General features: G+C 43.2%; 1 protein-coding gene across 1 annotated transcript; it reads right to left on the bottom strand.

Annotated features, from left to right (window-relative positions):
- Positions 1-8,236: 8,236 nt before the first annotated feature.
- On the bottom strand, positions 8,237-9,256 carry LOC133763825 (olfactory receptor 52Z1P-like). The gene has a single exon (XM_062197558.1). It carries the CDS (start codon positions 9,254-9,256, stop codon positions 8,237-8,239), a length of 1,020 nt encoding a protein of 339 aa, XP_062053542.1.
- Positions 9,257-16,253: the final 6,997 nt, after the last annotated feature.

The raw sequence follows: 16,253 nt of genomic DNA, 5'->3' as shown, positions 1-16,253 counted from the left end.
AGTTAGGATGGCTGTTGCCAAAAAGACAAAAAAGTAATAAATGCCAGCAAAGTAGTGGTTACTAGAGACTGGGAAGGGTAGAAGGATAGGAGAAGTGTTATAATTGGTACCAAAATGGAGTCAGTGAAGGTACTGGGTTCTGGTGTTCCACAAGACAGTAGGAAAACCATAGTTTGTGGTAAAGAAAATGGACTTGTTAATTGGTCTGATTGGTTTATGTTGTGTATATGTGTTGAAATACTGCATTATCTTCCTGTACGGGTATTTCATGTTAATCCAAAATTTAAAACAAAATTAATTATAGAATTTTGTTTTTTGATTTTTAAATCAAGTTTTATTTTCATTTTATTTGAAAGAGAGACAGAGAGGTTCCACCCACTGGTTCACCCAGGGATTGGCCAGGTTGAAGCCAGGAGTCTGGAACCCAGTCCAAGTTTCCCGTGTAGGTAGCTGGAACCCAAGTATTTGAGCAATCATCTGCTGTTTCCCATAGTGTGTATTAGCAGGAAACTGCATCGAAAGTGGAAGACTCAAACCAGGTGCTCGAATATAGGGTGTGGGTACCCAAAGTAACATCTTAACCACTGTGCCAAAAGCCCACCCCAAATTCTGATTTTAATATATACTTCCTTCCTCTTTTTAAAAGCTGTGCTGACATATATATAAAGGTTACAGTTTTGTCAATTTTTAGATATACAATTCAGTGGCATTAAGTCTATTAGCAATGTTGTATGTTCATCACTACAATTTCCAGGACTTTTTCATCATCTCACACAAAAATTCCGTACCCACAGAAACAAGAACTACTTATTTTCCTCTCCCTTCAGTCCCTGGTAACCTCTGTTCTATAATTTATCTTAATGAATATGCCTATCCTGGGTATCACATAAATGGAATATGATATTCATTATTTTGTGCCTGACTTATTTCACTCAGCATAGTATTTTAAAGGTTCATCCATGTTGTAGCACATTTGTCCCCCCTTAATGGCTGAATAATATTCTATTGCGTGTATATATTCCATTTTGTTAATACATTCATTTGTTGATGGACATCTGTGTTTCCTCTGTTTTGGCAATTGTTAGTATTGCTGCTGTGACTGTTAGTGCACAAATATTTATTGAATTCTTGCTCCCATTTTGGGGGGGCATATATATATTTATATACAAGTTGAATTGCTGGAATATATAATTCTGTGTTTAATTTTTTGAATAACTACCAACTTTTCCACAGCAACTGCACAACTTTTCATTTCCACCAGCAATATTTAAAGGTTCTAGTTTCTCTACATCTTGCCAATACTTGTTGCTTTTCATATTTTTGATAATAACCATCCTAATGACTTTTGAGAGTTTCATCATAATGTGCCAAGATGTGGGTCTCTAAAGTTATCCAACTTAGAATTGTTTTGGTTTCTTGGATTTGTAGATTCACATCTCTTTTTAAACTTGGGAAATTTTTAGCCATTATTCAGATAATGACCTTTCTCTTCTTATGAGACTCATAATATAGCTGTTAGTCCACTTGGTAATGTCCCATAGGTCCCTTAGGCTCTGTTCACTTTTCATTCTTTTTTCTTTGTGCTCCTTAGACTTGATAGTTAGACTTGCCCTACCTTCAGTTTTGCTGTTTCTTTTCTTGCCCAAATCTGCTTTGAGCCCGTCTTGTGAATTTTTCATTTCAATTATTTTTCTTTAGCTCCAGAATTTGGTTCTTTTTAAAAAGTTTATTTTTGATTCTTTCTTGCTATTATATTTTATTTTCCCAATTTGCTTTACTTATTTGTCCATTTTTTGAAAAGATTTATTTTATTTTATTTGAAAAAATTACAGAGAGAGGTAGAGACAAGAGAGATCCTCCATCCACTGATTCATTCCCCAGATGGCTGCAACAGCCGAAGCTGTGCCGATCAGGAGCCAGAATTTTCTTCTGGGTCTCCCACGTGGGTGCAGGAGCCCAAGCACTGGAATCATCTTCCACTGCTTTGCCAGGCCATAGCAGAGAGCTGGATCAGAAGAGGAGCAGCCAGGACTAGAACTGGCACCCATATGGGATGCCAGCACTTCAAGCCAGGGCTTTAACCTGCTGAGCCACAGTGCTGGCCCCCCATGTTTTACTATAGCTTTTGGAGTGTATTTGAGAGAGTTGTTTTAATGTCTTTTTGGTAATGATGTCTTAACTTCCTCAAGGATACTTACTTTCTGTTCATTTGTTTTGTTCCTTTGAATGAGGCATGTTTTCTTGTTTCTTTGTATGACTTGTAAACTTTTTTGTTGTTGAAAATGGGGCATTTTCATTTTCAAATGACTATTATATGAGTTAACTCTGGAAATCAGTCTCCACTGATTAGGTTTTGGTGTTTTAGTTTGTTTTATGTTGATGGCTAATAGCATTCTGTTTGAGACTTTTCCAAGCTATTTTGCAGACTATTCCTTGTCATGTGTGATTACTGAAACTTCCATTCTTTTGGTGCATGTTCAGCTAATCTACTCTTTGCAGATTGGCTCCAGGCTCGAGCAGTTCTATGCTGAAGTAGGCTTTTTCATGAGTCTGGAGATGTTTAATTTTGTCACCTGGTTAAGCCACAGTACCCACATATTTGGTCAAACATCAGTTTATAAGTGAAGATATTTTCAAAGTTGATAATAATATCTAAATTGGTGGAATTTGAGTAAAGCAGATCACCATCCATAAAGTAGGTGACCTCATCCGATCAGTTGAATGCCCTAGTAGAAAAAAACTGAGGTCCAATAAAGAAGAGGGACTTTTATAACTTTAACTTTGGATTTAATTTCACTGCAAAGTGAAGTCTTTTCTGCATTTCCAACCTGTTGGCCTGCTTTGCTGACTTTGGACTTACTGGCTCGCATAATTGCATAAGCCAATAATTTAAAATAAGTCTCTTAAAATTTACACTTTTGGTTAGTTCTGTTTTCTGTAGAACTGCAGATTTTGGTACCAAGAGAGCTCTAGGAACAGAATATTAAGTATGAATTTTCTGAATTGGTTCTGGGTTTTCTGGAATCGTTCTGTGATTGATTAAAGGCAGTAATGATTGTTTCAAGTAGTAAAGAGAGCACTGGTATGATGTGGGCAAAGGGATTTGAATTCTCAGCTTGAGTGCTACAGCTTGAAGATTTTTGTCTTCCCTTTGTGTCTATGGCTGTAGAATTGAGACTGTGAAAACTGAACGCAGAATCTTACCCTACAAGGGGCAAATTAAATTCCCAACCCTGTAAGGTGTGTATTGTTGCAGCGAGAACATTGATTGGGCATAAATGGGATCCTGAAAATTGGAGTGGGAATACATGGGATGATTCTGATGAAACTGGGGACATTGAACACCTAAAATTTTTTAAAACATTTACTTATTTATTTGAAAGACAGACTTACAGAGAGAGAATGAGACAGAATGAGTGAGGTCTTTCATCTACTAGTTCACTCTCCAAAGAAACACAACAGCCAGAGCTGGGCTAATCTGAAGCCAGCAGCCAGGAGCCTCTTCCAGGTATCCCATGTGGGTGCAGAGGCCCAAGTACTTGGGCAATCTTCTACTGTTTTTCCAGGCGCATTAGCAGGAAGCTGGATCGGAAGTAGAGCAAGTGGGACTCGAACCAGTACCCATATAGATAGAATGACAATGTTGCAGGTGGTGGCTTTGCCTGCTATGCCACAGTTCTGGCCCCTGAATGCCTAAATTCTGATGAGTCCTCATTGTCAGTACAAACAGCTGTTCTCTCATCTAAGAAGAATAACTTTGCTTTCATTCAAGAAAGTAATGGCACTCTGAAGTAATTGCTTTGTAAGACACTGCTGATTCCTTTCAGGACCCACCCCTACCACCCTTTGCTTCTAGGTCTACAACTAGACTCAAGTTCTAACAGGCCCTAAATGTAAGGTACAAAGTGCAATCTATGGTGAGGTGTGCTACATTCCAAAAGAACTACATGATTTTTTTTCAATTTGGGAATATGTGAAGGAATGGGTAGTAATGGGATAATGGTGAAAGGAACATAAAGTTGCATCCTGCTGAATTCCTTGATGTGGGCTCACAAAACAGATTCTAGATATAATGTTGCAGTTTGGAGGATGAGAAAGTTCTTTTTTTGTTTTTGTTTTTTTTTGACAGGCAGAGTGGATAGTGAGAGAGAGAGAGACAGAGAGAAAGGTCTTCCTTTTTGCCGTTGGTTTACCCTCCAATGGCCGCTGCGGCCGGCGCATCGTGCTGATCCGAAGCCAGGTGCTTCTCCTGGTCTTCCATGCGGGTGCAGGGCCCAAAGACTTGGGCCATCCTCCACTGCCTTCCCGGGCCATAGCAGAGAGCTGGCCTGGAAGAGGGGCAACCGGGATAGAATCCGGCGCCCCAACTGGGACTAGAACCCGGTGTGCCGGCGCCGCTAGGCGGAGGATTAGCCTGTTGAGCCACGGCGCCAGCCGGATGAGAAAGTTCTAATAGATTGGTCCGTTGGTTCAGACATGGACATTGACCGAAAGGTGGCAGATAGTAAATGAAGTTGAAATGCCAGAACTACCTTGGTATATGAGAGTACTTTGAAATGTTTATGGAGAATATAATTAAGAGATGTCTATTTGGGGGGGCCTGCCCTGTGGCTCAGCGTGTTAAAGCCCCAGCCTTCAGCCCTGGTGTCCCATGTGGGCACCGGTTTTAGTCCCTGCTGCTTCACTTCTGATCTAGCTCCTTGCTAGTGTGTCTGGGAAAGCAGCAGAGGATGGCCTAAGTGCTTGGGCCCCTGCACCCTTGTGGGAGACGCTGAGGAAGCTTCTGGCTCTTGGCTCTTAGCTTTAGCCTGGCTCGGTCCTGGCTGTTGTGGCCATTTGGGGAATGAACCAGCAGATGGAAGGTCTCTGTCTCTCCCCTCTCCATAACTCTGCCTTTCAGATAGATGAATAAATATTTTTAAAGAGATGTTTATCTTGGTTCAGAAACTTGTTGAAATCTGTGCTTAAGTGCTATACAGGAAGTGGTCCAAAGACATAGAGGTCTTGGAATTTTAGAGTGTTTATCATTTAAGAGCTCACCCTGAAGAGATCCAGAAGACACAGTTTTCACCAGAACTGTGAGAAATAATGAGGAGAGTCCCCACATCCTTGAGAACCTCTAGGATTACTCTTGTGTAGCTGAAACTACTGTGGCAATTGCTGCCACTGAATTGGAAACTTGAGTTCAACAAGGGTAATTGGTCCTGGAGTGGATGGATAGTGCAGCTCTTAATTGCCAAGGCCCAGATGGGCATGGTTACCATAACTGACAGCAGAGGCTAGACAGGAAACAGAATTACTTAATTTGCAGAGACCTGTGGTTTGGCTAGGTGATCATGGAGTTCCTTGAGGTGAAATAGTTGGGAAGTCTACTAAATCCTTGGTCTGTATTTGCAGAAGAGTTTTAGGTCAAGTGAACAAAAGTCTCATTTAAATCATAAAAAGGGTTATGTCCCCCACTCAGTTCCCAGAGTTGAGCCAGTTTACAGACGCAGAATCCCTTAAATGAAGGGGAGACTAAGTCCCTTTGAGGAGGGATACCACCATACCCCCAAAGATGTATACTATTTGATCTCCATCCCATCCCAAAGTGACCTATAGCCTTTTATCAGGGTTTACATTGGAGAAAAGGAAATAATCAAACCCTTTGAGGATTTCTGGACATAGGCTCTGAACTGACACCAATTCTGGGAAACTCAAGATGTAACTGTGGTCCATCAGTCAGAGTAGCAGCTTACGGAAGTCAGTTGATCAATTGCATTTTAGCTAAGATCCATCTCCCAAGTGAGTTCAGTAGGCCCTGAGACCATTTTGTGCTTATTTTTCCAGTTCTCAAATATGTAATTGGAATAGACAGCAACCAACAGGACTCCCACATTGATTCTATGATCCATGGAGTGACAGCACTTAAGGTAGGAAAGGCAGAATGGAAGCTACTACAACTGCCTCTACTTAGTAAAATGGTAAATCAAAGTTAATACTGCATCCCTATAAAGATGATAGAGATTAGTGCCACCATCATGGATTTGAAGTATGCAGAGGAGGTGATTTCCACACCATCCCACTTAACTCACCTGTTTGACATGTGAAAAAAAAACATGGTTCTTGGAGAATGACAATGGGCTATCAACCTTAACCAGCTCGTGATCCCTACCAGCTGAGCTTTCATTGCTTGAGCAAATGAACACATTCTCTGTTCACAGCTATTGATTTGCAAATGCTTTTTCCTTCAGACACTTAGGAACACCAGAGCAGTTTGCTTCAGCAGGCATGATCAGCACTTGCCAGCTCTGTGTCTGAATTTAGTTCACAGGATTTTGATAAAAAAATATAACAGGGTGTCACACTGGTCCAAGACATCAATGACATTTTATTGGTTAGATCTTGTGAGTGAGAACTAGCAACTATTCTAGAATTATCGGTAAGATACTTGTGTGCCAGAGTGGGAAATAAATTTCATTAAAATTCAGGGGCTTTCTATGTCAGTGAAATTTCTAGAGACCCAGTGGTATGAGATATATTGAGATATCCATTTTGAGATGAAGGATAAATTGTATCTAACTTCTGCAACCAAAAAAGAGACACAATATCTGTGGCTCCTTTGGATTTCAGAAGCAATAAATCCCTCATTTCATGTGTCACTCTAGCTTACTGAGTGACCTGAAAAGTTGCTCATCTTGAGAGGGGTCCAGAACAAGAGAAGGCTGTGCCCCGGGTCCAGGCTACTGTATAGCCTGCTCTGCTACTTGGGCCTTGTGATCCAGCAGGTCCAGTGGTTCAAGTGTCAATGACAGACAGATGCTGATTGGAGTCTTTGGCAGGCCTCTATAGGTGGATTATAGCACAGACCCTTAGGATTTTGAAGTAATGCCTTGATGTCCTCTGCAGATAACTACTCTTTTCTTGAGAAATACATTTTGGCTTGCAATGGGGCCTTTGTAGAGCCTGAACATTTAACTGTGGGCCACCAAATTACCATGCAACTTGAGCTGCCCATTGTGAACTAGCTGTTAATTGAGCCACTGAAGCTGTAAAATTGGGCATGCTCAACAGCACTTCATCATCCAATAGGAGTGGTATAGACCAGATTGGGCTCAGTGAGGCCTTTAAGGCCAAGTAAGTTACATCTAGAAGTAACCCAAATGCTCATCATCCCTGCTCCTGTTACACTGCCTTGTCCCTCCTAGCCTGCACCTTATGGCCTAATGTGGAGTTTCCGATGATAAGTTGACATAGGAAGAAAAAGCTCAGGCTCGATGCACAAATGGTTCTGTGCAACATGCAGGTACCACAGCCCCTTTCTGGAATATTCCCGAATGGCATACCATTCTCTATGTGACAGGGAGCTTTGGAAGCAGGGTGTAACTTTTAGATAATTCACATTATTAGATGGCTTGGGAAGAATCATCTATCTATGGGTTTGGTTTAGAAACAGGTCCAGATCCCAAGTCAGGCCTGTGTCTGGTCTTTGGGTAAGACTTAAGCTCCAGGAAAGGACCTTGTTTATGACTGAGGTTAGCTTGGAGGAATTCTGACCTGTGTATTTGGTTCAGTTCCAGCTCCCCAGGGTAGGGCCTCATCTGGTTTTTGGGTCTTACTGGGATCTGAGGGAGGACTTGGTCTAGTTTTCCGTCAGACTGGGGTCCCCTAGGTGTGTCCTGACTTGTTTGTGTGGACTTCACTGGACATGTCATATTTAGGATCTCAGGCCAGGGCCTTACTTGTTTTTGGAACTGGTTGGACCTAATCTAGAACCCAATGTTGTGCCTGGATTAGACTGGAAGCATCAAGGCTGACCTGTACATTTGGTCAGATTGAAATTTATGTTAAGTCTTAGGCTGTAGTTGGGAGAGACTGGGCCCCAGGGAAGGGCTTGTCCTGTTTATTTGCTTCTGACTGGGTGTTCACAACAGGAGATAGTCTGTGTGACTTGCTCTATATGACTCCTAGTGACACTCCTTATATCTAAACGTTAATTGAGATTTTTCTCATGAATTAGAGGAAAGAAGACAGAGAAAATAAACTAGGAATGGATAAACAGATAAAAGCAATTTTATTATTGGGGTGAAAACAGGAAGAACATGGTAAGAATTCAACAAGCTGTAATTGAGCAACAATGGATCTGCTTTTGAGCACATAGTCCACTCAGGAAATTGCAGCATTTTCCTAAGTCCTACTTGCTTATCTCTTGTTCTTAGAGGTTGCAGTTCTAACTTCTCAGGTTGATAAAATCCTTTCACCCTGGCAGTTTATTCTCCATTCTCATGTTCTGCAACCTCTTTGGTTTTTCCCCAGCCTCCTGGGCCAATTCTTTTCTACTGAGCATCTTTTCTACATGTTGCCGGATCTCCCTAGTCCTCACCCCATAAATGACAGGATTCAAAGCCCCTGGAAGCAGCAAGTATATAGCACTGAGCAGATTCTGGATGTCCTGAGACACAGTCTTGGCCACCCGGAAGACAATAGACGTGGAAAGACCAGAGAGGTAGATGGTGAGAATGACTAGTAAGTGGGAACCACATGTGTGCAATGCCTTGGCTCGGGCTCCCCCAGAAGAGATCCGAAAGGCATCATAGATGATGCGTGTGTAGGAGGTCCCCAGCAGGACCAGATCAAAGGTCACAGTGACCAACCTCATAGCCAGCCCCAAGCGATTGTTGAAGGTCAGGTCCCCACAAGCTATGCTCAGCAATGCAATGTACTCACAGGTGAAGTGCCGAATCACTGCTGTCCGGCAGAATCGAGCTCGTGCAGTTAGCACCACCAAGGGCACTGCCACTAGTAGGCTCCGTGTCAGGGCTAGAATGGCCAATAGGCCCAGAAGGCGGGAGGTCATCAGGTCAGTATAGCGGAGTGGATGGCAGATGGCTACATAGCGGTCCAGGGCCATGGCCAGCAGAAGGTTGTAGTCCAGAAGGAGGGTGAAGTAGATGAAAAACATCTGGGCCAGGCAACCATGCAGGGATATAGGGTTGGCATAATGCACAAAGCCCTCCATCATCTTGGGCATCACGGCTGTGGCAGCACAAATGTTGACACTCAGGAGCGTAGCGATGAACACATACATGGGCTGGTGCAGGCTCCGCTGGGCCACCACCGTGTGGATGACCAGGGCGTTGGCAGAGATGATGGTCATGTAGAGGAGGGTAAGAGGCAGGACCAGGAGGGGCCGCCACTCTCGTAATCCAGGGAAACCCACCAGGAAGAAGTTGGTATAGGAGATGTTGAAGGTGCTGTTATTTCCATCCTCACCCATTAGCTTTGGCCCTGGCCTGGTCCCAAGAGTGGGGTTTGAGACGGTTAGAAGAAAATGGCCAATGGAAAAAAAAAAAGCCTATTTCTGTTTTAGGGCTTGAGAAGTTTGTGATGAAAAGCCAGTTCTTGTATGTGTGTCTATTCCTCTGGGGCACAGATAGGGACTATGCCAGGGGTGAGGGGAGCTGTGGAGATGAACAGAACATTCTTTGTCCTCAGGGGCTCTTGGCATTACGTCTATAAAATGAAAAGTTACAAGATACTTGTGTATCTGTGATGTGCCAGGTATTTCACTGCTGGGTAGAAGACTGGGAGAAAAAGTACGTGTCGCATATGAGGGAGAAAAAAAAAGTAACGGCCAGAAGTAAAATAAGAAGTGTTACTAAAGAAACTGTTGATTCAGAGGAAGAAAAGAAAGTGCATGAAAAATCTTTGATCCAACTAGCCTGGGAAGGATCAGGTGAGGCTTACTGGATAGAGAGGAACAAGCCAGGGAAGCTGGCCTCCCTTGTGTCTTGGAGCCCTGTGCTGAGCACAGAGGAAAGGTCCTGAGGAAGACTTCTGGTCTCCCTGGACCACACACAACAGCCTGCAGAGGCTGCTCCCTTCCTGTGAGCATCTATACGGGTAAGGAGCTGCCTGCCTGGTCTCATCCTCAGTGTCAAGGTTGATGACCTTGCTTTCCTTTTGGAATGAAAGTTGCAGGAAGGCGGGGGAACAGCACACTTTGGGTGTGCTCACTGGAGTTCCAAGCAGAGAGGCACCCCGATACCCAGGAGACGCTCCAGCATTATGTTTTGTGTAGGTGAATGAGGGATAGGAAGAAGATGGGAGGAGGCAAAGCATTGAACTGGGCTCTACGAACAGTAACTTCAAAGCTTTGCTCAGATTTTTGTATAACTGAGTAGATAGGAAAAGATCTGTGGTTCATTAATGGGCCCACATCTTATTCAGATTCTTAGCACTATTTGATGGTGGGTGTGATGTTAAAAAGAACACTGTTACACATAAAAATAGCTAACACTTAATTAGCTAGTGACTATGGCAGGCAATGTTCTAAATGCTTTCATATATTATTTTTTCCCTTCTTAATTTTTAACTGATGGAGAAACTTAGGTACAAAGAGGTTCAGTCTAGTCCAAAGTCCCACAACTAATAAACAGCAGAGTGGTACGTAAATCCAAGCTGTCACTCAGGAGTGCGTTAAGAACTTCAGCTTGACCAACTCATCCTGGTTTGCCTGGGGCTTTCTGGATTTTGACACTGAAATTTTTTCTTCCCTTTTCTAGGTTTAGATGTATTGCCTTTGAAAATCAGTTGGTGTGGGTTTGACTACAGTCACTCTTAATAAAAAGCGTAATGGAGAATTAAGAAGCACATCTGCACTTCACACTGCAGGGAGAATGCAAAAGGAAGCAGATTGGGAATTCCAGTGTCCAACCTGGAACATCGTTTTGGAAATCCCAGAGCGTTTTTTTAGACAGCATAACTCAGATTTTGGGACGTGAACTATTATAGGGGTGGATGAGAGTCAGACAACCATTATGGGAAGTGGTGAAAATCCTTACAGGAGACCTGCAGGACAATTTTATGGAGGAGGGTGGAATTGAGAAGTGAGTGAGGTTAGAGGTGAGCCCTAACAGAGAAAAGGAGTCAGGGGGGAAATGCAACCTAGAAGAGCTGCAGCCAAGAATATGTCAAGAAATTCCATACTTGTCTTTCCCAATATGCCAGAGTGTTGTCCTTAAGCGGGAGAAAATTGATATAGGTTTCCCATGAACCTCTTAATGGCCACAAGGTTGGTCTGTCTCTATCACTCAAACTGTAATTTTCTCTCCTGTTTGAGTCGAGATTCCTCAGGTAGACTCCTTAAAGAGCTTCTGTGACAGAAAATAAAGGAAATGTAGAATTACAACCTTCTAAAGAAAGGACACAAAGTTGGAAAAAGACAGGTATACAGGGGAAAGCAGTTGACTGGCTGATGACGATCTGAAGAGACATGAAGGGAGGCTTCCAGGGTCAAATCAATCAGACGTAAGACCCAATTGGAAGTGCAAAGAGACAGAAGAATCGAATAATAATGAATAATTTTAAGTCCTTTCTCTTTTTTTCTGTTTAAAGCTATGAGGGCTGCATCATATATATTAAAACCTGAGAAAGGATGAACAGGATTGGAGTGATAGAAGATACAATTAGTGGAGTGCATTTGGAGGTTTTGAGGATTGGTAAGTGGAGATATGTCCAGGCAACAACTGAACATAAGGACGGAGATATCAGATGAAGGATTAAGGCCGGAATGAAAATGTAGGGAGGGGCCGGTGCTGTGGCATAGTGGGCTAGGCTTCCACCTGCCGCACCGGCATCCCATGTAGGTGCCAGTTCCTGTTCTGGCCGCTCCTCTTCCAAATCAGCTCTCTGCTATGGCCTGGAAAAGCAGTGGAAGATGGCCCAAGGGCTTGGGCCCCTGCACCTTCATGGGAGACCCGGAGGAGAGTCTTGACTCCTGGGCTCAGATCAGCTCAGTCTGGCCGTTGAGGCCATTTGGGGAATGAGCCGGTGGATGGAAGACCTCTGTCTTTCCTTCTCTCTGTCTGTAGTTCTACCTCTTGAAATAAATAAACACATCTTTTAAAAAAAGAAAATGTAGGGATTATAATTTTGAGGAAAGCACGAACAGAATCACAAGAAGCAGGCAGAATAACAGATGTCAGTGAGGAAGCTAGAGGTGGAACGAGGACCAGAAGAAAATGGAGTTCTGGAAACCAGAGAAGAGGTTTGTAGCTCTGGAAGCTTCAAGGTAAAGGAATTTACAGAGAAGTAGAGGTGAAAGACCAGGACAGTCAAATTACCCTAAAAGGTTTAACATTCATTCTGTGTAGCACGAAGAGTGGGGCTGACAGAACTGAGATGAAGATTCCAAACATCATTTGCTTTCTGTAGAAAGAGGACTAGCTCCTCCTCTGTCAAAATCAAAGCCACAGACAAGGACCCCTTCAGTTTCCCCTGCTCCCACAAACTGTTTGGCTACTGTGTTCACCTTTCTGCCTTCAGCTCCCAGTGAAATAGATGTCTCTCCTCGCTTCCGTCCTCAGCATATCTCCCACTTCTCTCTTCCCCTTCAGCTTGTGAAAATGTTCAAGCCTCTGTCACTGGAGAGAATAAACTCTCCCTGAACTTCCTGCAACCCTCTAGGTCCCAATCTTTCTCCTCACCTATGAAGGCACGCCCTTGGCATGTCTTTATCATGCTGTAATCTCTGGCTTGCTTATGTATCTCCCCATCAGACAGCAGGGGTTGCTAGTGAGGAGACCCCGCCTTACTCATCTCCCCCCTAGTGCCCAGCACAGAGCCTTCTGCAGAGTTAAGTGCTCAGAAAATGAATGCATAGGTGGATGTCCTTAAACATTCTCAACTGCAACTTAGAGCAGCCCTTTAGGCTGAGTGAATTCCTAACCCCATCAAGGCTCAGAGATTTAAAGTGATTTGCTTACTCTCATCTAGCAAGAGCCAAGCCTCAAATCTAGGTCTTCTAGGACTCCTTCTATTCTCCCCATATTCCACACACAAGGCATCATGAGACGGGCTTAAAGCAGTCTTCATCTCAGCGGCAACATTAAGAGCATTTATTGAGTAGTTACTACACGCCAGACGTGGTTCCAAGTGTTTTCCATGTAGTATCTCTTTAATACTTACAGCAACCCTAAAAGACAAATGTTAATTAACTCAAGTTAATAGATGAGGGCAGAGAGGTTTAGAGAGCTAATGCTCTTAAAATGTTGTAGGTATTAAGCAACAGAGCTGATATATCAAGTTAGATTTGTCAGCAGCAAAAGGTAGAGCTCATTTCCAATCTCGAGTTTACTTGCCTCCAAATCCCCCATAAATCTCTGTCGCCTCACTGTGCAGCCTGTGGTGATCTCCAGTGAGATCGCAGCCTGATGTGACTTTGGTTTTGCCCCTGAAGAGGTAAGGTCTGAGGCCAGTGCCCAACTCCAAAGCACTGATCCATGAGACTGAGGGGCAGGGATGGATAATTAGACTTGTGGCTCCAGGGGAGAAACTTTCGGAGATTCCCAGAGGGGAGTCATTTCTAGGGACCCAAAGGAGGGAAAAAAGAAAAGCCCACAAGAAGCAGTTTCTCCCTAAGGGTGGCTCACAGGGAGATGGGCTGGGTGGAAGGGACAGTGACTAATGTCCTCATGTCTTGGCTCTGGGTGTTTCTCACAGAGCAGTCATCCCTGCAAGGAATTTCTCCCATTGTACATATAAGCTATTAGAGGCTCAGAGAAAGCATAGGGTGTGTTAGGGCAAGCACATCCCAGGGCACTAATGGGCACTGACTGAGATGACCTGGGGCTCAGCTGAGGGGAAGGGGCTGTTACAATCTGGGCATAATGGGCCCTTAAGGGTCAATAAAAACCAGGAGATGGTACTTGGGTGCTAGGCTTACAGCCTGGTGGTCAAGACAGAGATCTGATTTAGGGCATGTGTGTGTGTATGTGTGTGTGTGTGAGTGTGTGGGTGTGGGTGCATGGAGGCACCCACAGGTGCAGGCTGTGGTGCTGAAGTCGGTGAGACGAGGTATTTACTTTCTTGGTGTGGGCAGTTTAGGTGCTAGGGCAGGAAGTGAGTGTGGTATAGGTTCTGCTCCCCACCCAGGCAGTGCTGGCTCCTGCAACAAGGTATCAGCAGTCTGCCCTTTGGGATTTAGAAATGGCAGGACTGGAGAAGCTCCGGCTTTCGCACCTTCTTTGGGTGCAATATTTTTTTGTGACTCCATTTTATCTCCTTTGTTGTCTCATTAACTCTATCTCTTTATTATGTTATTTCAGTGGCTGCTTTAGGATTTATAGTACACATCATTAACTTATCACAGTCTATCTTCAAGAATATTATGCCACTTCACAAATAATATGAGATCCTTGCAGCAGGCTACTTCTACTCCTAGTGTTGGTGTTGTCACTGTCGTCTATTTTATTTCTACATTAGTTATGAATGCCTCAACATGTTTTTTACTTTAATCTATTATGTCCTAAAGAGATTTAGAAAAATAAGGTAAAACTAATATTGTATTGGCAAACTTTATTCATATTGTATCTAACTATAGTTTATTTTATCTATTTTAGATTTAGGAAGAATGCCATGATGAATATTCTTTCTAAAAAACTTGCTATTTTACCTTTTTTTAAAGATTTATTTATTTATTGGAAAATTGGAGTTACACAGAGAGAGGAAGAGAGGCAGAGAGAGAGAGAGAGAGAGAGAGAGAGATCTTCCATCCACTGGTTCACTCCCCAATTGGCCACAACAGCCGGAGCTGTGCCAATCGGAAGCCAGGAGCCAGGAGCTTCTTCTGGGTCTCCCACATGCGTGCAGAGGCCCAAGAACTTGGGCCATCTTCTACTGCTCTCCCAGGAAATAGCAGAGAACTGGATTGGAAATGGAGCAGTCAGCACCTATATGAGATGCTGGCATTGCAGATGGCGGCTTTACCCACTATACCACAGTGCCAGCTCCTTACCTTTTACTTTTAAAATATTATTTTTCTGTTCCACAGTGTTTTACACATTTTTTTTTGACAGGCAGAGTGGATAGTGAGAGAGAGAGACAGAGAGAAAGGTCTTCCTTTTGCCATTGGTTCACCCTCCAATGGCCGCTGCGGCCAGCACATCGCGCTGATCCGAAGCCAGGAGCCAGGTGCTTCTCCTGGTCTCCCATGCGGGTGCAGGGCCCAAACACTTGGGCCATTCTCCACTGCCTTCCCGGGCCATAGCAGAGAGCTGGCCTGGAAGAGGGGCAACCGGGATAGAATCCGGCGCCCCAACCGGAACTAGAACCCAGTGTGCTGGCGCCGCAAGGCGGAGGATTAGCCTGTTAAGCCACGGCGCCGGCCAGTGTTTTACACATTTTGATTAACATGTAGGACTTCCACTGAGAGGAAGAGCTTTCTGTTTTCATTTTTTTATTTAGGTCACTAAGTACTTATGGATTAATATTCTAAAGGTGATCATTCATTAATATATTCATATTTATATATTCTTTTCTTTTGCTTAATTGTCCCTGATTTGACTACTAGAACACCCTTCACCTTGGTCACTCTATCCCCATTTTTTGAACACTTCTTTACTTTCTGGCACTACAAGGTAATCTGGGATCATCTTATATTTCCCATGGGATCAGCTATTTCTCCAAGTACCCCTATATTAGACAGTGCTATTTATTGGAATGGGCCTTCACTGTTAATATCTTCTACCTTCAGCACTTGTTAATGCATTTTTTTGTTAAATTTTATTCAAGTTATACAAGTTTCATGTATTGCATATATACAGATTTAGGTCCATAGTGATACTCCCCACCCTACCATCCCTCCTGCCTACGTTCCAACCCTTCTTCCTCCTCTCTCTCCCATTCCCACTCTTAATTTTTACAAAGATCTATTTTTCAGTTTACCTAATGATTGTAAAGTTAACCCTACACCAAGTAAAAGAGTTCAACAAATTGTATGAAGAAAAAAAAACACTGTTCCTCAATGGAAGAGTCAAGGGCTGTCATAATTGTCAAATCTTAAAATGTCCATTTTGATGTATTTTCTTTCTTTCTCTTTTTTAAGACTTTACCACTGTGTAGTATTCCATGGTGTATATATCCCATAATTTCTTTATCCAGTCTTCATTTGATGGGCATTTGGGTTGATTCCACATCTTAGCTATTATGAATTGAGCCGCAATGAACATGGGGGTACAGATAACTCTTTCATATGCTGATTTCATTTCCCTCAGGTAAATTCCTAGGAGTGGGGTGGCTGGGTCATATGCTAGGCCTATATTCAGATTTCTGGGGTATCTCCATACTGTCTTCCACAGTGGCTGTACCAGTTTGCATTCCCACCAATAGTGGATTAGTGTACCTTTTCCCCCACATCCTCACCAGCATCTGCTGTTTGTTGATTTCTGTATGAAATCCATTCTAAGGATGGTGAGGGGAAATCTCACTGTGGC

Source organism: Lepus europaeus, chromosome 7 (assembly GCF_033115175.1).
Source record: "Lepus europaeus isolate LE1 chromosome 7, mLepTim1.pri, whole genome shotgun sequence".
Taxonomy (NCBI): Eukaryota; Metazoa; Chordata; class Mammalia; order Lagomorpha; family Leporidae; genus Lepus; species Lepus europaeus.
This window is presented reverse-complemented; position numbering and strand designations above follow the sequence as displayed.

Bases quoted from the DNA above. Each gene is read 5' to 3' on its own strand.
- LOC133763825 (XM_062197558.1), bottom strand. From the start codon at position 9,256: ATGGGTGAGGATGGAAATAACAGCACCTTCAACATCTCCTATACCAAC.